Source organism: Erinaceus europaeus, chromosome 1 (genome assembly GCF_950295315.1).
Source record: "Erinaceus europaeus chromosome 1, mEriEur2.1, whole genome shotgun sequence".
Classification (NCBI taxonomy): Eukaryota; Metazoa; Chordata; class Mammalia; order Eulipotyphla; family Erinaceidae; genus Erinaceus; species Erinaceus europaeus.
Genome location: NC_080162.1, coordinates 96,417,975 through 96,445,963, shown reverse-complemented (window position 1 = coordinate 96,445,963; position 27,989 = coordinate 96,417,975). Strand labels below are relative to the sequence as shown.

The 27,989-nt window shown below is 39.6% G+C and overlaps 1 protein-coding gene across 1 annotated transcript in view; it reads right to left on the bottom strand.

The window, feature by feature from the left end:
• WDFY4 (WDFY family member 4) overlaps positions 1-27,989 on the bottom strand; it is a 358,549-nt gene that overhangs the window by 144,154 nt on the left and 186,406 nt on the right. The window contains exon 40 of the mRNA XM_060191396.1: positions 6,846-6,923. Coding sequence (XP_060047379.1) covers positions 6,846-6,923 — 78 coding nt within the window. The remainder of the gene's footprint in view (positions 1-6,845; positions 6,924-27,989) is intronic.

Sequence of the window (27,989 nt, the reverse complement as noted above, 5' to 3'; positions counted from 1 at the left end):
ACAAAAAATAATGACTGTCCAAAGCCTTCTACTGAGACTTGGAAATATGCAGTGAACACTTACTTGAAGACAGTATGTCAGTTACCTAGAGATTGCTTCCAAGTTTGTAGAAGCCTAGTGAGTTTCTAGGAAATGAACAACTCCAAACTACTGGTGTTCACCCAAGGTTTCAAATTAGTCTTTTAGGAACATTTCTCCACCCAAAGATTTAGCTAAGGAAACTGAAGGCACATGAATGTGTGAGTCTTCATTACAAGAGAAAACTTGGTGTTGAATATTTGTAGCCTTCCAAAGGTGTGTGTGTGTGTGTGTGTGTGTGTGTGTGTGTGTGTGTAAGTCTCACAGATATATTATGGATTAGAAATCTACATATAGTGTTACACAGAGGACATGAAATAATACACAGCCTAAGCCCACATTACTGTGTAAGTAAGGTGTTCTGCAATGCCTATGTTTCTGCACAAAGTAAGGTCTTCCTTAGTTCAAAGCTGTAGAGGTCCAGTGTTATGCTAGAGACAAGTCAGGGATTCTACTGTGTTAGAGGCACCTAAGGTTTTTCACTGAATATAACACCTTGGGTATCACTGAAAATTTCTTTCAGGCAACTAGCTCTTCCCTTCTACTTTTAGTCTCTGGTTCTTTGAAAAGGTGGTTGACTCTAGCCTGAGCTAGGGGTAAGCATAGTGCCCAAAGTTGGTTAATCTGAGGGGCAGTGAATAGCTATAGTATAGGCTAGTGAATGCTATTCCCAAAGACTGGGAATGTTACTCTCTGGAGCCCATATGGAGGAGATGTGCAGAGAGATGATGTGCACATGCTGAGTCATTCACCCCAGCCTCAGGACAACTTTATGTGCTTGGGAAAGATACAGTTTACAGGCCTGATGCTCATCAGGGAGGCAGTACTTCATCACAGCTGAGAAAAATAGCTATCATTTATATTTTACATGAACCTCTCCTCGTGCCAGGATGAAAATCTTGGGAAAGAGAGCGTGAGTTCTTGCTCATTCATGCATGTGCAGTGGTGTCTCCAGTGCATTAGTGATCTCATCATTAGTGTGTGTATGCTCATGTGTGTGTGTGTGTGTGTGTGTGTGTGTGTATGTGTGTTGGGGGAGATGGATCCCTATTCATTTATTTATCTATTTATTATTGGATAAAGGAGGAGAAATTGAGAAGGGAGGGGGAGATACAGAGGGAAAGAGACAGAAAGACACCTGCAGACCTACTTCAGCACTGTGAAGCTTCCCCCCTACAGGTGAGGACAAGGGGCTTGAACCCAGGTCTTTGTGCACTTGTAATGTGTGCATTTAACCTGGTAAATGACCACCTGACCCAGAGGATATGGGCTTTTTACAGCACAGTTTGAATAGCTAGATTCCGATCTTCTTGATGCCTTGATCTTCCTCAAGACATTTTAGTAATATAAAGCATTTTTTGTGTTTAAGTCAGTTTCACTTGAGTTTCTCAGGAACTTAATGAATATAAAGAGATTGAGCATTAAGTGAAAACAGTTTAAGGGTCCTTTCAGAGCTCAGAAGAGACATGCTCCTCACATACTGAAAGGAAGGCACCTCCTTCCTTGGCTGGCACTTCCTTAAGTTATGAGGATTCCATATAAGATCTGTATGGACTGAGTCTTTAAAAAGTAGAACAAGAGTAGATGGCCCACAGAGAAGAGACTACAACTTGAAAAAAAGACAAAGATAACTATAGGCAGGGCCAGTATAGAAGCAACTGTTCTCTCTGGTACTTCTGAAGTGGTGAGAAATTTGAGAGTAAATATCATTCTGGTGATAATATAATGCTTGGGTTAAAATGAAACTAAAGATATTCTATCCTGTCTTTGATTAATTCTCTTGTTTCTTTGTTGATTCCCTACTTAGTTGATCTGTCAAGTGTGAGCGTGGGGTGTTGAACTCTCCTACTATTACTGTATTACCATTGATGTATTTTTGTAGCCCTTTCAGTCAGCCACCAGGTTCCAGACACTATCATGATGCCAACCTGACTTCTCTGGGCATATGAACCCATCAATGTGTCCTGGAGCCCCACTTCCCCAGATCCCTGACCCACTAGGAAAAGAGAGAGACAGGCTGGGAGTATGGATCAACCTGTCAATGCCTATGTTCATCAGGGAAGCAATTACAGAAGCCTGACCTTCCACCTTCTGTACCCTATAATGACCCTGGGTCCATACTCCCAGAGGGATAAAGAAAGCTATCAAGGAATGGGATTGGATATGTAGTTCTGGTGGTGGGAACTGTGTGGAATTGTGCCCCTGTTATTCTATGGTCTTGTCAATATTTTTATTTTGTAAATAAAATTTTTAAAAAATGAAACTAAAATTAAAAAATTTTCTGGTGATTCAACGATGGTTAACTTCTAGAGCACTGGGAAATGTTCTTGACATGCTGTGTGCTCTCACCAACTCCAGTGACTTCACAGATGTGGCTAAAAGATCAACTAGGAGAAGTCTTGCAAGATCTGCCTACTGGATGGGGTCCCTCATCTCATCATCATCACCTGACTGGGAGGGACTAATTGAAAGTTCCTAGGAGAATCTATCCTTGAACATGGCAAGATTTCAAAAGTCTGATTTCTATCCAGAATTGGATTTGACTTTCCATGAGGGGAGTTTATGCTACCGGCCCTTAAAATAATGGGCTGAATGCTCCAGACCCCATTATGTTCAGCAGACAGTGATTATATCTGCATTCCTTTAAACATCAAAACTTTGTTTTAAATATTTAAACACTTGGAAAGTGTCTTATGGATTAGCCTCAATGTGCTGATTTTCTCAAAAAAAAAACAAACTCAATCAACAAAAAAATCTTTGTAAAAAAGTTTTTCAAGTGTTCTCTGAACCTGAGTCAGGCCCACTGGAGAACATGGATCAGAGGAATGTTCTATAAGGTTGAATTCTCTCCTAAGTTTGGAGCCTTTATTGAGGCTCTGTCCTTACCACATGAACTTTTAATTTTGTCAGTTGCAGCAAATCTTGAAAAACAAAAACAAAAACAACCAAATACATATCTCTTGGCCAAAAAAATACATCTTGTGGGCTCTCCCTATCATATTGAGAGAAATAATCACACTTTAGAAAAGATACTGATTTGGAAGTTTAGGTGAACAACATTCTCTGTCTTGAGAGGAAATAGATGTAGTGAAGATGTCCACAACTATATGGTATAATCTTTTTCTTTTTAAAATGATTTTTTATTATTTTTATTTATTTGTTGGATATACATAGCCAGAAATTAAAAGGTAAGGGAGAGATAGAGAGGGAGAGAGACAGACACCTGCAGCCCTGCTTCACTACATGCAAAGATTCCCCCCTGCAGTTGGGGACCAGGAGCTTGAACCTGGGTCTTTGCACATTGTAACATTTGCATTCAAGCAGGTATGCCACCACCAGGCCCCTGCAATCTTAAACAATTTATCTAAGCTTTCCCCTAATGACAAGTGCACTTATTTGCAATGATACTAGTCCTGAATGAAGTCTAGAAAAAAAAGTGGTGGGAATTTTATTCAGTATTCCAGATTCATATAAAATATGATGGCAATAGTGAATGATTTATTTTCAACCAATTTGACCACATTCCTCAGTTTTATTAATATCAAAATATGTAACATGCAAATATTCATTTTAATGACAGAATATTAATAATATACATGTAAATATATATGTGTATATTAAAGTGTGAGGATAGATTTAAAATTTTTTTTAAGTGGTGGGGCATTCTCTACCATTGTTGCTCCAAGTTGAGGGCAAGGTCCTATGGGGGCCCACAAAGGGGTCTATTGTGCTCTTCCTAATAGAGATGACTGGTAATATTGGGGAGAAGAATTTATTCGAGGTCTAGGCCCATCATGTCTGTTTGGGAATCTCAGGACTCCCCAACTAGCACCCCAGCTGATGGGGTGGTCTGATCATGACTAAAGAGTCAGAGGTCACATAGGCTCCTAAGCTGAATATGGGCCCCAGATCACATCAAATTGATGGGGTTTACAGTCAACAATATTTATACCCCTTTCCCATATTTGGGAGCTACTCTCTTCCCTGATCCAGCTTTCTGGTCCTTTTTCCAGCCATGATATCATCTCCCCAGACAATAACTTGGGTCCACCTGCATATCAGATTTCAGGCTCAGGGGAAAAAAAACTAGTATAGGCACAGACCCTTTGGAATATAACTAAAATATGCTTACTAGCTATCTACAAAATGGAGGACCCCCTAACTCTTCATCTGCACTATTCCAGCCTTTAGGTCCATGATTACTCAATAAGTTGTTTGGCTTTGTATGTTAACTCTCTTTTCAGCCACCAGGTTCCAGATGCTACCCTGATGCCAACCAGACTTCCCTGGACAGACAATCCCACCAATGTGTCCTGGAGCCCAACTTTCCGAGAGCCCTGCCTCACTAGGGAAAAAGAGAGACAGGCTGGGAGTATGTATCAACCTGTTAATGCCCATGTTCAGTGGGGAAACAATTACAGAAGCCAGACCTTCCACCTTCTGCAACCCACAATGACCTTGGGTCCATACTCTGAGAGGGATAAAGAATAGGAGAACTGGGGCCAGGTGGTGGTACACCTGGTTGAGTGCACATATTATAATGTGCAAGGACCCTGGTTCAAGCCCCCGGTCCCCACCTGCAGGGGAAAGCTTTGCGAGTGGTGAAGTAGTGCTGCAGGTATCTCTCTTTCTCTCTCCCTCTCTATCACCCTCTTGATTTCTGGCTGTCTCTATCCAATAAATAAAGATTTAAAAAAATAAGAAAGCTATCAGAGGAGGGGATGGGATATGGAGTTCTGATGGTGGGAATTGTGTGGAGTTGTACTTCTCTTATCCTGTGGTTTTGTCAATGTTTCCTTTTTATAAATTAAAAAAAAAAAGTGGTGTGGCATAGATATAAAAGGGTCTGTCCAAGGACCCCAGATAAAATCCAAAGCCAGAAAAGCATCCACCCAACCTGTGTAGTACAGTCAGCAATGTGGGTAGGGCAGTCCTTCTCCAAATGGAGTTACCAAAAACCAGTTTATGTGTTTGGAGAAACCATTCTTGGATGTTCATTATTTTGATAGTAGCAAAGACCATACCCTGCATATATCCCCCTAAAACCTGCTCGTTCAGCCCTATCATGTCTGATAAACTATTCCCAGAAGTATGTTGTGAGCTGCCAAATGGGCTTATATGGAAGGAATTATACCAGGTTACTTGGTTTAAGTTGATCAGTGCCCATTTTGTTTCCCCCATATGTGGGTCCCACTGTTTCTCTAGTCTTCTGGCCCTGAGCCCCACTCCAGGCACACTCCATTGCTCTTTTTCTAGTAAGACAGCATCCTAGTGTTGGTCTCATCACTGTTTTGTGATTATTTCTTTAATATTCTGGTCCCTCTATGGAGCTTTAAGAATCTTCAAGGTTCAACATTATCAGTATAATCTTTGGCTTCCTTACACTTGACACAGAATTTGAAAGAGAGAAATTGCAAAAGAAATAATATGATCAGTGAAGTTTTAGTACAATAGACTATGTTCAATTATTAACAGTCATTTTAAAATTGTTAAAATTATTTTTTAAATGTTAAGACTGAAAAAAATTATCTTCTTGACCTTTCCACAGCCACACTGGGACATCTATTCTCAGCAAGTCACTTTTTAGGTGCTTTTAACATGCTTCCTAATATTCCTAATTAGGGTGTATTATGTCATCTTAAAGTTTGGGACCCAAAGCTCAGGCTTTAGAATTGGCTTAGAGCAGAGTCAAAGTTAAAAGTAAAGATTTCGGGAGTCAGGCGGTAACCCAGTGGGTTAAGTACACATGGTGCAAAGTACAATCTGGGTTTGAGCTCCTGGCTCCCCACCTGCAGGGGAGGGGGTCACTTCACAGGCGGTGAAGTAGGTCTTATCTTTCTCTTGCCCTCTCTGTCTTCCCCTCCTCTCTCTCTTTCTCTCTGTCCTATCTAACAATGACAACATCAATAACAACAATAATAACTATGACAACAATGAAAAACAAGGGCAACAAAAAGGAAAATAAATAAGTAAATATTTAAAAAATTTAAAAAATAAAGATCTCACTGGAACAAAATTCAATGCTATTTTCCTTAACTATATAGAAATTATGCCCAGAAAAATGCTTCAAATAACCAAGTCTGCCCTCATCAGTAGCAAACCACTGTAAAACTATGATCTCAAGATGAGCCTTAACCCCCTTTGTTCTGGCCCTATCTGATGTTTCCTCTCTTGCTTCTTCCCCAGTCCAGCTAACCAATCATTTCTTCTAGGGATCAGACTATATCCAGATCATTTCAGATTAGATCAAGGCTTCTTGAACATACCTCCGCCCATATATCTCCTTCTTCAGATGTGTCACTTTCTTAGAAAAGACTCTCTCATATCCCCAAATTTAATTCTTCCCCAGTTATAGTCACTGATGGTAACTGTGTTATTTGTGTATTCTATATGTTACAGGTTATACAATCATCTATTTGTGCAGTCACTTAATGTAAATATCTTCTTTATAGTGAAGTTATCTAAGAGTAAGACCCACATATACTATGTTTACAGTTGGGCTCTTAATTGCTAGCACAGGGTCAGAGGAAGTCTGGACTTTCTATACTTATTTACTGGCAGATGAATGAATGAGTAGAGTATCTTTTCTGTTGATAGTGTGAGTCCCAATCCCACTTCACAGGCCATGTAGATAGAACTGACTTGTTGATGATAATTTATGTATTTATCCAATCTAGAAGTTAAACCAAAGTTCCATCTGATTCTTACTTTCAGGTTCAAGGTATATTCCAGTACTGTATTGAGAAAGAAACTGCCTTATTTCCTACCTGTATGTAATCCTTGTATAAAGATGCATATAACTCTTGTCCTCTTCTTCTGTGGTTCTCAATACATGACACAAAATCCTTAGGAAGAAAGAAAACAAGTCACCGTTTAATGATAATTGTACATTTGAGAATTTCTCTGATCTGGGCAGTAGTGGACCTGGTTGAGATGTGTAAGAACATGTGTAAGAACCTGGGTTAAAGCCCCTGTTCCCTTTCTGCAAGGGGGAATGGTTCATGAGTGTTGAACAGGCCTGCAGGCGTCTACCTTTCTCTCCCTTTCAGTCTCCTTCAATTTCTCTCTATCCTATCAAATAAGAAGACCTTTGCCGCTGCTGCCACTGCCACCACCAACCACCACCACCACCACCACCACCACCACCACCTGAAGGTAAGGACCTGAAACTTGAACCCAGTCTCAATATAAATTTTAAAAGAAAAAACAAGCATATATTTCACAAAAATAAAATAAAATACCAATTACCAAAATGCCGAAAATGAGACAAATTCTATTTGTCATCTGATAATACAACTTAATACAGATTTAGACAGCTCATGAAATCAAGAATCCAAAAGTATGTTATACTTATGTTCTGTTTTATGTTACAAAATCACTTATGGGTTAAAATAGCCAAAGGATAAGATAATGCTTTAGAGGATAACAATGTCACTGATAAAGGTTTTGGTGTAGTATCAAAGAATATTTATAATCTTCCAAAAAGACTATTAAATGAAAACTCCAATTTTCCAGTTATATACTTCTAGGAGCCCAGTATTATCATGTATTTCACTTAAAATACATAATAATTGGGTTAATAAAGAAGCAAACATAAGAAGCCAAGACACTTTTTACTGAATCAGATACATGTTAAAGAGATTTGCAAAAACAGACCTCTTCATAATTTTTTGAAAGTATTATTTAGAAGTGATGTTTATAATTAATTGGCTTACTACTTTATTTTAAATTAATTAATAACATGTTGCTTTATAACTCATTTTAATTTACAATATCGTAAACATCAATAGATACATTTACAGAAGCTAATGTTCTCTGGATTTCTCAATAAAATGGAAAAGAGATGGGGTTCTAAGATCAAAATACCTAAAAACTATAGCCCTATCACTATGAGAAATAAATGAGCTACTACATTATGCAATGACATAGATAAACTTCACAAATATAGTTTGGAGAAAACTAAGTCAGACTAATAATCATATACTGTGATTTTGTATTTATGTTGAAGTACAAGTGTGGAGATGAGTTACTTCTGAGATTGGGGGCAAGTGATGGGGTTAGGGCACAGTTTAGAGTTTCTTCTGGGATTGTCATAGTGTATTACTCTCTGGATACTGGTCACATGTTCACTCTGTTAAAATTCTTAAATCTATATTTGTGATTTGAACACTTCATCTATGTATATTGTATTTCAAACAAAACCTAAAAGTTCATCAACGAAGACTTTAAAATATGAAAACAATAACATTTTGAAAGTCCCAGTTACCATTTGAGAGTAGTGGGAATACAGTGATTATTTTTCTTTTCTTTCTTTTTTGCTGTTTGAAAATTTTTCCTTCATATTGCTATTACATGTTTATACACATCTATATGTAAAGCAATCACTGTGGGCATCACAAGTGACATAAAATGCTGACAAATTTGACTCATTTCACATCTAAAGCGAAAGCCCAGATTTCTTTCTGATATGATGCTTTGGAGACATGCAGCAGAAGAACAGAACTCTTGGGAAACACTTGGACACAAAGCAGCTCCCTTCAGATAGTAAATGTGCTATGTTTCTGAAGATGGATGAGCCTAATATGGATGGTCCCATGGGGTTAAGTGGGACTAAGGTAGGAGTTTTTAGGCAAACAAACATCAGCAAGATATAAGAAAATATATTCCAATGCCCAAGTAGCTTAGGGTGTTGCTAAATGAAGGTGTTGGAGACAGAAGGCATAGAAGCCAGTCATCTTGGTTCTTGGCCTTTACTAATCACATTTCAAGGGAAAATCATTTCATATGTCTGGCATGTGCTATTTCATTTACAAAATTATATTAATAGCTCCTCTGTTGTCTATTCTGAAGGAATGTTATAAAGATCAGATGGGACAACTGAATAAAATAATTTCATAAACTAAGAAAAAATCATCAAGGAGAGTATGTGTGAGACATGGATGAGATCCATTAAAATTATTTTATCTTCAAAATTAATATAGAAAATGCTATGAATTATAAATCATCTTTACTCCTCATTAATATATATATATATATATATATATATATATACCATCTACAATAGCTAAAGTCCATCGTTGTTTACTCCCTTACTTAGATATTCCATTTCTAGTTTCTAAATTAATCTTATTAAACTTAGCAAACAGTCATTGTCCACCTACTACTATTTTCCAGTGCCCAGAAGGGTAAGTTCTCTGTCTGGTTTCATGGAGCATGATGGAGACAGACACATATATACTGACATGGACAGTGCTGGAACAGGGTTAAAAGCAGGGCTCAGTAAGTCAGACACAGGATAGGGGACCAAGATATAAATGAGTTTCAAGCAGGCTGCCTGGTTTAAATGTTCTACAGATGAGCCTTGAATGAGAAGCTTGAAATAGAAAACTGATGTTCTGATGACTCACTCTGATAGGAATATGAAGAATGAATTTTACAAGGACAAAACTGAAAGCAGGGGTCATCCCCCTTTGGACACTGTCACTGTGAGAGTTTACATGATAGGATAACTGAAGTGAAAGTGTCAGATCTAAGAACTAAAGAGCAAATAAAATGGTGAATAGGACAGGGTGGTCATTACTCCAGAATTTATGGTTTGTATAGCTAAATGAATTAAATTAGATAAATTAAAAAATCATAAGAAATCACATTAACTAAAATGGGGCCGGGTGGTGGTGTATCTGGTTGAGCACACATGTTACAATGCACAAGAACGGGGTCTGAGCCCCTGGTCCCCACCTGCAGGAGGAAAGCTTTACAAGCAGTGAAGCAGTGCTACAAGTGTCTTTCTGTCTCTCTTTCTTTCTATCTCCCCCTTCCCTCTCAATTTCTGACTGTCTCTATCCAATAAATAAATAAAGATTATTTTAAAAAGAGATATTATCCCCCAGTCCCTTCCTGCAGAGGGAAAGTTTCACAAGTTATGAAGCAGGTCTGCAGGCATCTCTCTGTCTCTCTCTCCCTCCTTATCTCTCCATTCCTTTCAATTTCTGGCTGTCTCTATCCAATAAAAATAAAACTACTAAAAAAAATTTAAAAGAGAGATTTCTTCCTTTCTTAAAAAAAAGAAGAAATTGCATTAACTAGAGAAAGAATAAGTTTAAGTGATATAAGGAGAGTTAAATTTGAATGTCAGAATAAGATCTTGGTATTCTTAAAATAAACTCAGATGTGAGATTCCAACTCAATATAGCTTTGCAAATCATTAGCAGTCCAATGCTAGATAAACCCTGGGAGATGATATGACCTCCTGATGAGACTATAGAAAGGAGATTGATAGAAACACAGTCAGACACTTAGAGAACACCAGGAAATAAAACTGGCCAAAAGAAGAATAACGAGAGAGATTTAAGGAAAATCATAAAGATAAATGCCATGAAAAGCAAGGGTAGCATAATCATAATGAATGCATCAGAGAAGGATGGGACTTGAAATGTTGGATTCGTCTTTAGAAGCTGAACATTGTTAACTTCTACAGTTATTTCAGAGGAGTGACTAGACATCAATGACTCAACCAGAAATCATAAGGATATTGAGACAATGAGAATGGATAATTCACTCAAGAAACCAGACTCTCAAGAAGAGGAAAAGAAGAAGTGGGGGAAGAATATTAAGCTGAATTGGGAAGAGTAAAACAAGTATATGAACAAGAGCTTGACAGTAAGACAAGGCCAAGTGGAAAAAACAAAGAAAGAGAAAGGTGACTGGTGCTAAAGGTTCTACAGTATAAGAAATTAAAGAGTGGGAACAATAGCTCACGTAGAGGCAAACAAAAGGCAGAAGGAGGCTCTTCATGCACAGAGGCTATAAGAAAGGATGTGAGGCATTGCATGGGTTTCTAAGTGGGACATACAAGTGAAGCAAATCACACCTGCTGGCTTCTACTTCCAGAGTGGAGAAGGAAGCAATAAAGTTCTTCCTTCCCTGAAGACTGAGCAGGGTTCTGGAACAGAATGGTAAATGTTTGGAACAATGCATTAGAGCAGGATAAGTAAGCCAGGCCACACAAGTCTGGTAAGGGGATATCATTTTGTCTGACCTTGACAAAGCAACCAGAGGCAGGACTCCCACTTCAATAAAACTAAGAGTTTGTTTTTCATAGCAACATTAAATGTCAATTTTTAAGCTGACAAATTTATATGGCCCCAAATGATATTATAAATATCCAAATGATCCTTGGCAGGTCCTCTGCATTACAAGACAGGAGGGATAAAATGACCAAGGGAACGTGGACCGGTTGGTTACCTATGGGTACTGGTAATCCAAATATTTGTTAACTCTAGGTCTGTGCTGTCAATATTAGCCGGTGACTAACGTGCACATGATACAACTGAACAAAGAGTATTCCTGTTCACTATCATAGTTATCATCCCGAGAAATCCATTAAGTGATTATTCCTATTTTACTGAATAGGTGAGGATAAGTGACTCTATATAAGTGGCAGTGTCAGAAGATGAGTCCCCCGATTCTGCCACCACATGCATCTTCTCCACATTCTTTTCACCACAGAGTTAAATTAACATTATTTTCCTACTGGTCTTTCAAAACGTCCATGCCCCAGAAAGTTGACACATTCAGGAAACAGAGATAGGAGGCGGGTGATTTGAGTTGCTCAAGGGCAGAGACCCATCTGCCTGAGCAGCAGTGAATATGACGTATTGATCAGGGACAAATTCAGAGCAGAGCTCAGCACCACTTACTGGAGCTAAATAGCTTTTGCTTAGCAACTGCCTGTGCACTGAAGAATTTGAGAACCTCTGAAGTAGAACAAAAGGCCTCTGAAGGCAATCTGGAAGTTTGAGAGGGAAAAAAGAGCCTATGCTCTGCTCTCTTGGTGACTCTTTATGGAAAGGTTTGCCATCAGGACACTGATATGAGCTTGAAATCTTGAGCACTTACAGCCCAAAGGGCCACCTTCAAGTGAGACACAGCTTGTTGGGGCCGACTTTTGCCAGAAGCGTCCCTGTAACTGGCCAACTACCGGTGACCCTCCTACCAAGTTGTCCCATAGGTAGCACCCACTGACCACTGATGGCAGTCATCACACTTGTTTGTTTAACACACCATTAGTCCAGTAATCACAGTTGTGTGGTCTCACGAAAATGAAAAAGCCAACATCTGAAAGCAATAGGTCGACTCTGCTCAGAAACTTAGCATCAAGAACACAGTCATGTTTCTTCTGGCCTTTCCTGTCAAGCACTGAATGTACCAGGTTTGAAACTAAAGTTAGTATGAAGAATGAGAAGTTGGAGGCCAGGTTATAGCACACCTAGCTAATCGCACATAGTACTAAGCACAAGGACTCAGGTTTAAGCCCCTGCTCCCCACCTCCAGAAAGGATGCTTCACAAGAAGTGAAGCAGGTCTGCAGGTGTTTATCTTTCTCCCACTCTATCTCCCACCCCCTCTCAATTTCTCTCTGTCCTATGAAATAATATGGGAGCGGGGTTGGGGGTTAATGGCAGCCAGGAGCCATGGATTTTTTTAAATAGATCTTTTTTTAAAAAAAGATTTTATTTATTTATTAGTGAGAAAGATAGGAGGAGAGAGAGAAAGAACCAGATATCAGTCTGGTACATGTGATGCCAAGGATTGAACCCAGAACCACATGATTGAGAACCCAATGCTTTATTCATTGCACCACTTCCAGGACCACAAGAGCCATGGATTTACAATGCAGGTACTAAGCCCCAGCAATAACCTTAGAGGCAAAAAAAAAAAAAAAAAAAAAAAAAAACAAAAAAAAAACGCTAGTCTTCATCTGCATTAACTCTGCCATGTGTTGAAACAATATGTATCTGATTCTACTTATTTGCCTTGCCACTTTCACGGTTAGTAAGCTATTCCAAGGAAATATAAGATATATGTGCACAACTATTAGTGGACATCAGGTTTTCTCTTCCTACTTGCTTGCATTTCAAAATGAAAACATCCTCAAGGCAATAATGGATAGAAACAGGAGAAATGTGTGAAAGATATTCCAAAATTAAAAGTACATTCTCACATCCCTTCCAGCTAGGCCTATTGTGAAAATAAGGCAGATGAGTCACTAGTCTCTTGGTTGTACGTAGCTCTACTTTCCTCTCAGTGCAAATAACTCATTGCACTGAGTACGAATTTCATGTTTAAAGACAAATAACCTCTGGTAAATCCTGCCGCCTACTCCAGAAACTGCACAAATAAACCACTTCATTGGCTACTTAACAAAGAAATAGTAATTGATCCCTAAAATGATGGAAAAGCTGATGGTATATGTATAGAAGGAAGGCACAGAATCCACAAAAACATAAATGGTATCAGTCTCTGTGAATAATTTAAGATAATTTTAACTGTATTGTTGGTAGCTAGTTCCTGATTTCCACATTACAAATCGATTTTAAAACATAACCTTTCCACCTTCTGCACCCCATAATTACCCTGGGTCCATACTCCCAGAAGGAGAAAGAATAGGGAAGCTTCCAATGGAGGGGATGGGATAGAGAACTCTGGTGGTAGGAATTGTGTGGAATTGTACCCCTCTTAGTCAATGGACTTGTCATTCATTATTAAACAAATAAAAAAAAAAAAAAGACATAACTGTTGTAACATCCCTCCACAGTTGGAAGTTTGTTTTTTTGTCACTTTTAAGATTTCTAAATAGCCACTAAAAATTCCACTATGGAAAAAAAATTAACCTATGTTGCTTCATTTTAGTGTTTATTCTAAATTGTTTAGCATCTCACTTTCAAAGAAACAAGCGACAGGTTTAGGTTAAACTTGGTGACTCCCTGAAGCAGGACTAAAAATACAGATATGGCAGAGACTTCTATCCCAACAAATTACATGTTCCCTTTGGCCATATAGGTCATTTGCTGGTCATCTCACTGGTTCTGGTTTAGAAGACCATGAATTTGACTCAGAGTATTGTGTAGTCTTTATTTGTGTTTCTCTTAAAATCAGTGTCTTTGAACATTTTTTTTCATGTCTCTTGGTCCTTTGTAGATACTTTTGAGTCTGTCTATATATTCTCCCCATTTTTGAATGGAGTTAATTGGTTTTACTGTTGCTGAGTTCGATAAGTTCTTTAAGTATTTTGGTATAGGATGAACACTGGATAATCTCACTCATAGGTGGAACTTAAGATGCCAAGAGAATACAAAGTAAAACTTGGAATAGGTTTAGTGTATTAGACCAAATAAGACTCTGGGGAAATAAGACAGGAAGAGGGGGAGGGAGAGAAAGGTAAGGGGGGAAGGAGACAAAGGCAAGGGGGAGGGGAGCAGAGAGATAAGACTGTAAAACATAAATCCCCTAATAAAGGGAAAAAGAAGGAAACAAACTATGCAAATAAATAAAAGGTATATATAATAAAATATTACTTAGTCATAGGAAGAATAAAATGTTGCCATTTGTGACAATATGGATAAGTCTGAGAACATTATAGCAAGTGAAATGTGTCAAATAAAAACAAATACTGCATTTATATGAATAATATAAAAATATCAACAAACAAAATTAAACACCCAGATAAAAATAAGAAGACAAGTACTACATAGTTATGTGGTGGTAGACAAATAGAAAACCTCATTTATGCAAGTCCTTAGCAGTTACTGTGTAACCAGCAATTACTATCAATATTCTTCTTTTTCTTAGCATGCCTCTTTAGGACTTCCATAGCAGAAAGTACACCCGACAGAGGCAACACTGTGTTAAAGTGGCTGCATTCTCTGCCAGCCCCCTCACTAGTATAAGTAACTAGAAGACACTGTTCATCTCTGTCCCTAGAGACTGAGAAGCAGAGGTAACAATCAAAGTTTGAATGACTGAAATGAAGCCCACAGTCCTTTGCACTCCTCTGGGCCCAATTCTCTGAGTTTACCTTTCCCTATATAAAGTGAAGCCCTCTCTGTAGTCTAGATTAATGAGACCCAATGGCATCAATTGATGAAAATTCTGGGTCTGAGCAAGACAAGGGTGAAGGAAGGGTAGCTGTGCTGGACATCACCCCCACCTCTTCCCACTGTCATACGTGAATGTGAAATTCAGCATTTTCCTCTTAGTGTATTAATCAATGAACAGATTACCATCCACTTTTTTTCTATGTAATGACATCAATGTATGTAGCTGGCTTATATAAATATAAGTCCTAAGTGAAGACCTGGTTATAAATCCTGGAATTCACAAAATGAACTGTCATAAGAAAGCAAATACTTTCCCTATTTGTTGGGAAGTAATATGCCCTAGATTAATATCAATATTTGCACCCATAAAATGTTAGCAGCTCGTTAAGAAGGAGCTGCAACATGTGCCTAGTGACAACGCAGCTTGGGCACTACAACAAACTGTAGTGGTGGTCGAGAGGCCTTTGGGGGGGATATTCATTTGGAAGACTCAGGTCAGGAAATATTCTTTTCTCCAAGTACCCAGATAATTGCACTTCTCTGTGCGATGGAAGCACAGTCCCTAGATTCTTAATAAATGTCAAGCAATACCAGAGTAATAATCATATTTCCAGCAATAATGACAAACAACTGGTGCTCTGAGTGGGTGAAGAGGGACCAGATCACCACAGCACAATTCATCTCTTGTTAAATTCACTCACATATTAATTTCTAAAAGGAACAGTGGTTTCTAATTTGTCTGTTTTGAACTGTGATGTTTTTATTAAATTCAATCATCATGAGTACATGAAGAACAACTACTTAAAAAAAAAAAAAACAACAAACAAAAAAAAACAATCCTGTGTGGAAAAGGATGCAAACTTCAGAACTTCAGATCCTAGACTTATCCAAGGAATCACCCTTCTTCTCTGTTTTTTTGTCCTGGGTGTTTCTGGGGTTACATGAGTGAGGTTCAGACAGACAGAATGTGTCCTGGAACCCCACTTCCACAGAGCGCTACCCAACTAGGGAAAAAGAGAGACAGGCTGGGAGTATGGATCAACCTGCTAATGCCCATGTTCAGCAGGAAAGCAATTACAGAAGCCAAGCCTTCCACCTTCTGCACCTCATAATGACCCTGGGTCCATACTCCCACGAGGTTAAAGAATAGAAAAGCTATCAAGGGAAAGAATGGGATACGAAGCTCTGGTGGTAGGAGCCATACCCCTCTTATCCTATAGTCTTGTTAGTGTTTCCATTTTATAAATAAATAATTTTTAAAGGGAAAAAATGGTCCATATTCCCAGAGAGAATTAAAGAGTAGGAAGCTTCACTGGATATGGGAAAGAGACCATACTTTAATGATGGCCCTTTTGGTCACTACCAGGCCAACCTATCATCTGGGATCCTAGTCACAGAACCCTTGGATTCCCACATGGATATGGTGGGCCTAGACCTCTCTAACAGATCCCTCTTGCCTCCATCATTGGTCACTTCCATAAGGAACATTATAAACCTTCCTGTGGGCCTCTATAGCACCTTGCCTTCAATACAGAACAGCAATGGTAGAGGCTGTCCCACTCTCTGAAGGAAGGCTGGGTCAACATACTCTGCCACTAGAAGAAGACTGGTCCTGAAATGAATGTAGCCTAGAATGTTCCTAGCTGTGAACATGAACTGTGAACTCAGACTGACAGGGATGCAGAGGTTACACAGTCTCCTGTGCTAAATCTGAATAGATATGGGCCCTAGGTAAGATCAGTTGGGCTAACAGTTAATGGTATTTATATACTTCCCTCATGTCTAGGAGCTACTCTTTGTCCTAATTCAGCTGTCTAGTCCTATTCTCAACTCTGAAACCAGTTTGCCAGACAATACTTTTAACCCAGTTGCATATTAGCTATCGGGCTCAGGCAAAAATTAGTAAAATCATGAGCACCTTGGAATATACCTAAAATAGACTTTCTAGCTTCTTCCAACATAAAGATCTCAAATTTCATCAGCTATATTCTTACCTTTAGGTTCCTGACCACTAATCAATTTGTTCTTTTTAATATCTTAATGCTTGTTAGTCACCAAGTTGCAGATGCTACCATGACACCATCCTGACTTCCCTGGGCAGATAACCTCACCAATGTGTCCTAAAACCCCACCTCTCCAGAGCCCTGTCCCACTAGGGAAAATGGAAACAGGCGAGGAGTATGGGTCGACCTGTCAATGCCCATGTCCAACAGAGAAGCAATTACAGAAGCCAGACCTTCCACCTTCTGCAACCCATAATGATCCTGGGTCCATACTCCCAGAGGGATAAAGAATAGGGAACCTTCCAATGGAGGGGAGTGGATGCAGAATGCTGTTGGTGGGAATTGCACAAAATTGTACCCCTCTTATCCTATGGTCTTATTGATCATTATTAAAACAATAGAAAGAAAGAAAGGAAGAGAGAAAGAGAGAGAAAAATAAAGAAAAGAAAGAAAGAAAGAACGAACGAGGGGGGAAATAAAAAAAAGAAAGAAAAAAGAAAGAAAGAAAGAAAGAAAGAAAGAAAGAAAGAAAGAAAGAAAGGGGGAGCCTATCTCCTCAGGTAGGAGCAGAAGGTTAGACTTTATAGTAAGGGGGCTGATGACACAGGAAAATGAGGACCTATCTTGAATTTCAATGTGTTTTAAGACAAAATACTGTTATGGAAATAGCTACATTTGTTTTATTTTTCAATATTTATTTATTTATTTATTCCTTTGGTTGCCCTTGTTGTTTTATTGTTGTTGTCATTGTTGGATAGGACAGAGAGAAATGGAGAGAGGAGGGAAAGACAGAGGGGGGGAGAGAAAGATAAACACCTGCAGACCTGCTTCACCACTGTGAAGCAACTCCCCTGCAGGTGGGGAGCCAGGGGCTTGAACTGGTATCCTTACACCAGTCCTTGTGCTTTGTGCTGCCTACGCTTAATGCCTGACTCCCCTTTCTTTAAACTTTAAGGAAGGAGATAAGGCCACCTTGCCAGAACCACCCTTTCACTGTCTTTCCCTTGTAAAAGCCTTTGATCTGGATTTTTTAAATTCTTAGAATAGCACTAGCTGCAACTTGGAGCCCACCCCAGAAGCTTCTTGAAGGCTACTCTAACCATAGTGTTGCCTAGTCACCTGTCCTCAATGGCACTGCCAGAGGTCACACTGGGACTTGTAAGTAGGTGTCCACAGATGGTTAGGTGCATGTAGGTCACAAGTGACCCTAATCACCATGAACACAGTGAAGGACAGTTTTCTAACAACATGGTTATAAGTCTGAATCCTATCCTGGACAGCATGGGAACAAATATTGGCTTTTGATGTGGGATCTGACATAATCAAATCTGAGATGGAAGTCCATTGGGATAGTGTAAACTGTTGGGCAGGGACCATCTGCTTTGTTCTCCATGTGCCCCTGCTCTCAAACACTTCTGCTTCTTGGCAGAAGCATAATTGATGGGTGAGGAATAAGTGGAAAAGCTATCTTGCCTCCCACTTCACAAAGCAGCCAGGACGCTCAGGCACAGTGCAGATGCTTGATTGTAAGTCTTTATAGACTGCATATTTATAATCTTAATTCCCCAGGAATTGACTTTCTTTTATTACTACTTTTTCTTGAACTCATCTCTTTATTACATGCATCCTCATCCAAAGGTACCAAAAAATCCTCTGGGGAGTGAGTCACAATACAAGTGAGCACATGAAATTCATTTAAGATAAATGGAGTAGGATCCTCCAGCAGTTGACCCAAATGGCAGATAGATGGTCACAACAGTCCTGGAAGGGCACCTCCGTTGCTACCAGTCACACCTCACATTCTTCCTTGTCCTCCTCTGAGTTTAAGCTCAACCTCCTCCAAAAAGCCTGATGTAAGTCTTCTCTCATCTGGGCACATATTGAACCTTATGCATCTTATTATATTGAAATGATTTCATCCTGCCCCTTCTAGAAGGGAAATGAAGGTTAGGAACTGTGCCTTTCTTACTATTTCATGACCTTAACCTAAAGGTCTAGGACATTAGAGGAAATCAGTAAATGTGCACAGAATAAAGGAGGGAATGCTCAGAGCAGAAATGAATACTTAGTAGATGAGAAAGAGAGAGGGAGAGAGAGAGGCAAGGGAGGGAGATATGCACGTGGAGTAGCAGGCAGAGATGGAATCTCTCATCTAATAAAAAATTTGGGCATTTCTTGTCACTTTCTTCATGGACCACTCCCCCACTTACTCTCTGGTTGAGCCATACTACCTCTCTTTGTTTTCAAGTATATAAATTAATTCCTATCTTGGGGGCTGGGTGGTAGTGCACAGGGTTAAGCTCACATAGTATGAAGCTCAAGGACCTACACAGGGATCCCAGTTCAAGCCCCCAGCTCCCCACCACCTTCAAGGGGCTCACTTGACAAGTGGTGAAGCAGGTCTGCAGGTGTCTATCTTTCTCTCTCCCTCTCTATCTCCCTGTCCTCTCTCAATTTCTTTCTGTCCTATTCAATAAAATGAAAAAAAAATTGAAAGGCCGCCAGGAGCTGTGGATTCATAGTGCTGGCACTGAGCCCCAGTGATAACTCTGGTGGCAAAATAATAATAATAATAATAATAATAACAATTGCCATCTTTGGACAACATACACCAGCTGGATTCTTCTAGGAGTTTTCACACCCACCCTTCAGGTGTTGGATGACTACAACTTCCTCTCTGTTTAATTACCACTTTTTCAGAGAAAACTTTGACTTTCAAGTCTATGACAATCATAAGTCAATCACAGATTTTCTTTTGGTCATGGCACATCACCTAATGATTATAATCCACTCCTTTTTGTTTATAGTCTCTTTCCCCAAAAGGAGAGCAGGCACCTACTGTGTCACCCCAGTTCACACAGTAGTACTAACTGAAAAAGCCTGTGCAAAAACTGATTCAACACATGCATGTTCAACTGCACTTTTGTGTTACTCAAGGGCTTTAGTTACTTTACCACTCCTTATCAAACTAGTATATAAGTTATCGCCCAGGAACCCCAACTTTGACTATCATGCTTTCCTCTGTCTCCATGGCTTCTCCTCCATGTTCAATCTCTCTTCCCTTCTTTGTCAGGCCTGAGAGCCATGTTTTTGTCAACCCCCACTGATGACAGCAAAGAGAAGAACATTTCAGAACTTCATGTTCTGAGACTTTGAAAGACTTTTTTAATTAACCAAAATGGTTTCTCATAATAGATGGGTCCCAGGACGAGAACGCGGCTGTAACTCACGCGGCAGGCACCTTGCGGCCAAGCTGGGAGTGGGACCTAGCGGGTTGTGAATGGCAGAAGCGCCTCAAGAGGGCCTCAGACTGATTCTCCACTCCACGACCATCTGCCGTTTTATCATTTATATAGTTTGGGACACTCTGTCTTGTGAACACCAAGCAATTTTACATTGATGAATATGCTTAAGTTGTAATATTTAATTTTAGAGAAACAGACAGTGATATGCTTCCTACATCTGTATGTCACACATTTTAACAACTGAAAGCATCTACTGGAATGGCAATATCTTTTCTCAACCATAATATAGGTTTTAGAATGCAGGTATACCTCTCTCAAAAATTTAATATAAGGGCCAGGAAGTGACACACCAGGTTAAGAGCACATAATATAAAGACACACCCTACTAGGGAAAGAGAGAGGCAGACTGGGAGTATGGACCGACAAGTCAACGCCCATGTTCAGCCGGGAAGCAATTACAGAAGCCAGACCTTCTACCTTCTGCAGCCCTCAATGACCCTGGGTCCATGCTCCCAGAGGGATAGAGAATGGGAAAGCTATCAGGGGAGGGGGGTGGTTATGGAGATTGGGTGGTGGGAATTGTGTGGAGTTGTACCCCTCCTACCTTATGGTTTTGTTAATTTATCCTTTCTTAAATAAAATTTTTTTAAAAAAAAGCTTAAGGACTGGCAAAAAAAAAAAAGTGCAAGGACCCACACAAGGATCCCGGTTGCTTCACAAGCAATGAAGCAAGTCTGCAGCTGTCTATCTTTCTCTCTCTCCTCTCTATTTTCCCCTCCTCTCAATTTCTCTCTGTGTTATCCAATAAAATGGAAAAAAACAGACACCAGGAGCAGTGGATTTGTAGTGCAGGCAACAAGCAATAACCCCAGAGGCAGATAAATAAATCAATAAATAAGTAATTTTTTTAATTTAGTATATAAAAAGTCTTAATCAGGAGATTCCTGGATACAATTAAAGTATTGAAGTATAGACTGAGTTCAGTTTAGACTTCAACATAGTTTTCTTTTAAATTATAAGGTTCCTAAATTAATTAGGCTTGATATACAAAATCATTGTATATATGATTCATATGGGTTTTCCCCTAAAACCCGTCTACTATAGTTTTTCCCAGATAACCAGAAAACAAAGATCCTTTAAACATAAAGCCTATGTGCTTCTCATCGCTCCATGTCTACCAGGGAATATGTCTATTCAATAAATTAGTTTGTTGTTGCATTGCATAGAATGAAATCTTTATATACATTAAAATATTGTGAGCTAAACAGCAGATTTGGACTTAGTTACTTTTTAGAAATTTTTAAAATTATCTTTATATTGGATATAGACAGAGAGAAATTGAAAGGGGAGGGGGAGATAGAGAGGGAAAGAGGCAGAGAGACACCTGCAGCCCTGTTTCACTACTTGCAAAACTTTCCCTCTGCAGGTGGGAATTAAGGGCTTGAACCCAGATCTTTGTGTGCTGTAACGTGTGCACTCAACCAGGTGCAACACCACCTGGTCCCAAACCTTAGTTACTTTTAAGCATTCCTCAATTTAAGCCAACATATAATGCATATAAATATATCCAGTTTTATTTTCTAAAAATAACAGTAATAATAAAATACTATAGGAAAGAAATAGAAGGAAATCAGTAAATTAGAAGGTAGCAATGAAAGCCTGTAGGGAATTGCCATGTGACTAAATATTGGGAGAAGGAAACTTGGTTTGAGTCCATAATTCTAAAACTATGACTCAGATTCAAAGTGTCTTTCAAGGGACACTGCTTGTGATCTTACAGTGAGAAGTGATGTGTAGAACTCAGTGCCTGCTTTCTTAGTGAGGTTTCAAGCTATCACCATTTTTGCCAAAAGATAAACAACTTTAGCCTCATTTTATAAGGCTAAATGCCCAGAAGATTTCTCAAAGAAGTAGCTTTATGTTTGTTCTCCATTAAGGGAGCCCATGACAGCACAGGTACTGCTGGAGCACATGGCAGAGACATCTCTTAATGCTAGTGACAGGTGAGGAAGCCTGTGACAAGTAGAAGGTAGGGCCACAAGTTACTTATGAGATAAAATGAGTCCATGTTAGTACTTATTATTCATGAATTTTATACACTTTGCTTACTTTTTAAAATTTTTTTAAATTTATTATTGGATGAGACAGAAATTGAGAAGCATGGGGAAGACAGAGAGAAAGAGAGACACCTGCACCCCTGCTTCACCATTGTGATGTTTTCCCCCCTGCAAGTGGGGACCAGAGGTTTGAACCCGGTTCCTTGCACACTATAATGTGTGTGCTTACCCAGGTGCACCACTGCCTGGCCCCTGTGCTTTGATTTCTTAATAAGTTGTAACATAGTAGACCACATCTTAAGAATAAAGTTGAAAGGGAAAATCTGCAAGAGAACATGATAATTTGCTGACTGAGCTAGATGCTAAGTACCTTCAAGGAAATCACAGTCACCTGATTTTCACAGGATCTTCTGATTAGGAATCATACCACAGCTCTAGGCTTGCCAGAACTTAGAATTCAGGGTAGAGGGTGTGGAGGTTAGTTTCCTCAGTTCTTCTTCTAGCGTTTGCCAGTTTCCTCAGTATAATGCCCCTACTTGCTACAATCCAGTCATCCTCACATCCATCACCAGTAACAACACACTGATGCCTTCCCCCTGCCATGTGAGGAAAAAGAGAGAAGATAGACACCTACAACACAGCTTCACCACTTGTGAAGCTTCATCCCTGCAATTGGGGACCAGGGGCTTGAACCTGGTTCCTCACACAAGATTACATGTGAACTCTAACAGGTGAATCAACCAATATGACTCTTTCAAGGGGAAAGGAGACAGTCTATCTCAGGCCACTGCATTTTCTCCATATTTATCAGAAACCATGTTTACACTAGACTCAGACTTCAATCTAGGGCCACCTAAACCTATCTCTGGAAAAAATTATCCAGGAAAAAGTTGAAGAAGTTCTTTATCATGAGGTGACACAGATTTGATGCTCACACAGACCAGCAAGAAGACAGTGAAAGTGGCCACACACCCACAGAACTCTCACAATACACACACTAAGCTTTAGTAAAAGACAGACATTCAAAAATGCAGCCAGGATTGTTAACAGAACAAAAATTCAGGAGCTTGGAGCATTGTAGCTTCTATCTCAGGATTTTATTTCCCTGAAATATCTGAGCATTCAGATGTATCAGGAAGGTTTCTGAACCTGACTAGGTTACTGTATTTGAGAATATGATGTTCTTGTTCCATTATAATAGTCTATCAGAAACCAAGGAGCTGACTTAAACGATAGCGGAAAATAACAGCTTGCCACCAATTGGCACCACAAGTTTGATTATCTGTGGTTTCTCTCTTTCCTCCTACATAGGAGTATGGATGTCATCTGCCCTCAGCAAGCCCACGATTATATTTCCTAGCCAAATCTGACAGAAAAGACACATTAAAGTATTTGTCAAAAGTGTTTTTAAATGGCAAACTCAAGAATTCAAGAGAATTCAAGCTGGGAAAAACTCAAGAATTCTAGAGAATTCAAGCTGTGGAAAGCTTTCAGAAAATGTATCACCTACCATATTTTAAACACATTTGGCAAAAACCTACTAAATAAAATGATCAAGTCACAGTAAAAGCACAAAATACAATAGTAAATGCATCAACCAAACACTTCATCATATAGTGCCACACAGTACATAACCTCACAAGGATCAAACGTTAGAACAACAGAATGACAACTTTATATTCTATTAATAGAAAAATATCTGCTTTTATTGAAGAAAAGATGTTGCTCTGAGCAGTTCTGAAATGAATATTTGATTCAAAACTTCCCCTGTGTATATAATCACATGCTAATTTACATTTTAATTACTTCCTAAGAAATCAAAAGCATTTGTTGACAGTAGAACATAATGTCAACTTCACGGTGCACTGTTGGTGGATGCTTAATGAACTTAATTAGATAATTAGTGATGTTAATTATCTTTCTATTATGAAGATAAAGATGCCTCACAAATGATGTACTTGGTAAAGAAACATCATTAAAGGTATCAGTGTTTTCTTTGTTCATTTACTTCTATTTTTCAAATTCTTATAACACAGAAGTCCCTGATATAATGGAATAACAACAGCTGAGGCATCCTTAAAATGAGGTGTGGGGGGGAGTGCCACATTATCTATCAGCCTATTAGTATCCTTCTTCTTAGTTTGGATGTTATTGTTGGTGTTGCTGCTTCAACTTTATCTTATTTACTTCGGGACTGGAGTTCTTGTCCACTTATTTCTCAGTGACGTGATGGATGGATTCTAACATCAATAGTTTGAAGAACAGGGTGTGCGTGTGTGTGAGAGAGGGGAGACTGATAGTGAGGGCTCCAGTTAAGTGCCTATACTATCAGGAAGTACATTTTATTGGCTACTTCCACTCCCTTTATCATTAGGCCAGCCTGAATATATTTCCATGACCCCACAGAGCTACATCCTCACTCGGCCACCAGATGCCATGTCACTGTGACAGAGTTCTGCTCACCCACTCTGGAAGCAAATAGAAGAACATCTGCCTGCAAGACCAAAGGCTGGCTGGTGTATGCTACACTGACTACTTTCAGTTAAGAAGTTTAAGAAGAAATTGAACTTTATCATTTTTCTTTCTTACTCCCAAATAATGCTATACTCTGAGTATAATGGAAAATCCTTTCTGGGCCAGGCAGATGTTACCACATTCCAGAACCTGGGTTCAAGTCTCCAGTCCCCACCTCTAGGGGGGAAGCTTCACAGGCAGTAAAATGTGTTAAAAATGTCTGTTTCTCTCACCTTATCAACTCATTCCCTCTCAATTAATTTCTGTCCTACCAAATAAAGGAAGAGAGGAAAAGAGAGACAGAGAGAGAGAGAGAGGAAGAGGAGGAAGAGGGGGAAACCCCTTCCTAAAAACAGTCCTAGTCTAGATACAGTACAAAGAACTCTGGGGGCCAGGCAGTAGCGCACATAGTGTGAAGTGCAAGGACAATCGCAAGGATCCCAGTTTGAATCCTGGCTCCCCCACCTGCAGAAGGGGTTGCTTCACAAGCAGTGAAGTATGTCTGCAGGTGTCTATCTTTCTCTCTCCCTCTATATCTCACTCTCCCCTCTCAATTTCTCTCTGTCCTATCCAACAACAACAACAGTAGTAACAATAACAACAATAAGAATGGAAAAAAATGGCCACCAGGAGCAGTGGATTCATAGTGCAGGCACTGAGCCCCAGCAATAACCCTGAAAGGAAAATAAAACAAAAAACCTCTAAGGCCAGTTGTGGAGAGTGGTATTGTTTTGAGGATAAGACACTCCAGGAAAAACATCAAGAGATAATAAGTCATAGCCTTACTCATCACAATTATGAAAACCAAGATTCCACTTAGCAGGTTTCAGTAAGTGTTCACACCAGTAGTATGGCTTCTATTTCTTATAGTTTTTTTTTTGTGTGTGTGTGTGTGTAACACCATACTTTTATTTGATACAAAATACTTTAATTTCTCTAACAGTTAAACTACTAAGTCAGTTAAACTACTTGCTCAAATGATTCTTCCTATCACCCAACACAATGTGTTTTTGATAAGATTAGACTTTCTTATAAAACCCATAACTTCAGGTTTTTTAAACTGTCTTCTCTTCTTTACTTATTAAACTGTATTGTCCTTCCAGCCTGCTCTTCTCTCAATCTCCTGATACAGGCTGCCTTTCTAACTTCCACCATGTCAGTGAAAACATAAGGCCAAGATCACCCCCTCTCGAGATTCCTATCCTCATTCAGTTTTATAAGTTCTTCTATATCTTAATCCCCTGAGTTTAAATTACCTTCTTTAACAAATCTCTTTTTAAGGTGATTTGACCTCCTGAAACATTACAGTGAATTTTCGAGTCTGGTAAAATAGTTTATCCTTCTGATTTTGGAATTATTTTTTCAAGTCCCTACAACCTTCCTTTGAAAGATCTTTTTTAAAAGCATTTTTGGGGGTACAGGCAGTGGTGTACCTGGTTAAGCAAACACAATACAAAGCACAAGGGCTTGTGCGAGAATCCAGGTTTGAGCCCCTGACTCCCTGACTGCAGTGGGACGCTTCACAAGAGGCGAAGCAGATCTGCAGGTGTCTCTCTTTCTCTCTCCCTCTCTATATCCCCTTCCTCTCTCAGTTTCTATCTGTCCTATCCAATAAAATGGAAAAAAAAATGGCCACGAGGAGCAGTGGATTTACAGTGCCAACACCAACCTCTAGCAATAACCCTGGAGGCCAAAAATAAATTAAAAGAAAGTTATTTATTTGATTTGGGACACAAAAGTGGGACTAGAGAGGGACAGAAAAAGAGACACACCTGCAGCATTGCTCTCCACCATTTTTAAGAGTTCCCCCTGCAGCTGGGGGCCAGGGGATTGAACTTAAATACTTGTATGCTGTGACATATACACCCAATTAGACGTGCCACTGCCTGACTCCAACCTCTGAAGGACCTTACCTTGTCTGAGAATGCCAATTTCCATTCTCACAGCTGCCCTGACCTCCTCAGCTGTTACTCTCCGGCATTCAGCATTCCAAAGCCCATTCCTTTCTATTTTCAAAAACCTTTTTTCAGTGCTGAGGGCTCTTGATTCATGAGCCTTTATTCCAGGAGGTTAGTGAACCCCAAGCCTTTTCCTCAATTTCTGTTCATCCCTTAACTACAGAAATAGCAAAATACCAAACTGGAAAGCCTGTATGTCATCACATGTGATATCAGCAAGCCTCACATTCCTCCCTGAAACAGCATAAGGTTCTCTGAGGCTCAACTTGCCTTCAGTCTCCACAAGACTGTCTTCACTCAGCAGCAGGAGACAAATGCAAATGAATAGGCTAGGAAGGCCAGAACCAGCTTGATCACTCCCACGGGGACGTCTTATGCCTTCCAGTTCTGCACATTGCTTCCTTTTCTGCAGTTTTTATCTGGGCTTCATGGTTTCTTGAAAGGGAAAAACAAGTCTACAGAAACATTTACACGTGAAATGATATGATGCCTGGGATGTTGTTCTGGCACGATTTCGTGGCAGAGAGGCAAAGTAAGTGGTGATGGAGATGAGGCAAGATTTGCCACAAGTTGAAAATTGTGGAAGTTAAATGATGAATAAATACAGAGGGACTCATGTTGATGATTTTTCTCCACTTGTGCAACTGTTTGAAAAATATTTTTTTTAAAAAAGAGATAATGGGCAAAGTGTTCAATGTTCAGCATTTTCAGGTCAAAAATGCTATTTCCCTTGCTCGGGACCTGAGTTGGCTGTCACCCACAGCCGGTCTCAGTCAGCATCTAACCCTCAGCCAAGGTCAGGGCTGCTCTGTAGCAGGGGGTGAAATATACAAGGAAGTATCCAGTGGTGAGTCGAGTCACCCTACCCATACAAGTGTCTAGTCTCTGAGGTCCCCTAGTCCTGAGTACTGAGAACCTTAATGGAGGCCTCAGTATGTCTGGGTGGGCAGGGTGGTCCCCCAAGAGAAACCGTGAAAGCCCCCACCACCACCACCAGAGTTTTTGGAGCAAATATCTAGTAATTTTGTGTTCTTTTGTCAGGGAAGACATGGAATTCCTGAAAAATTTTGTCTTTTGATATTTTAGCAAGTTCAATGTAACTTTTGGTGTTTTTGATCACTTCCTGTTAATTCAGGTACAGCCCTGAGATCTTTCCATGGGTTATTTCAACAATGAGAAGAACAGCTACAAGCTTGCTCAGCTCTCTCCAAAAATCATGAGAATGTGGCAAACCTTGGGCCCTATCCTGATCCATT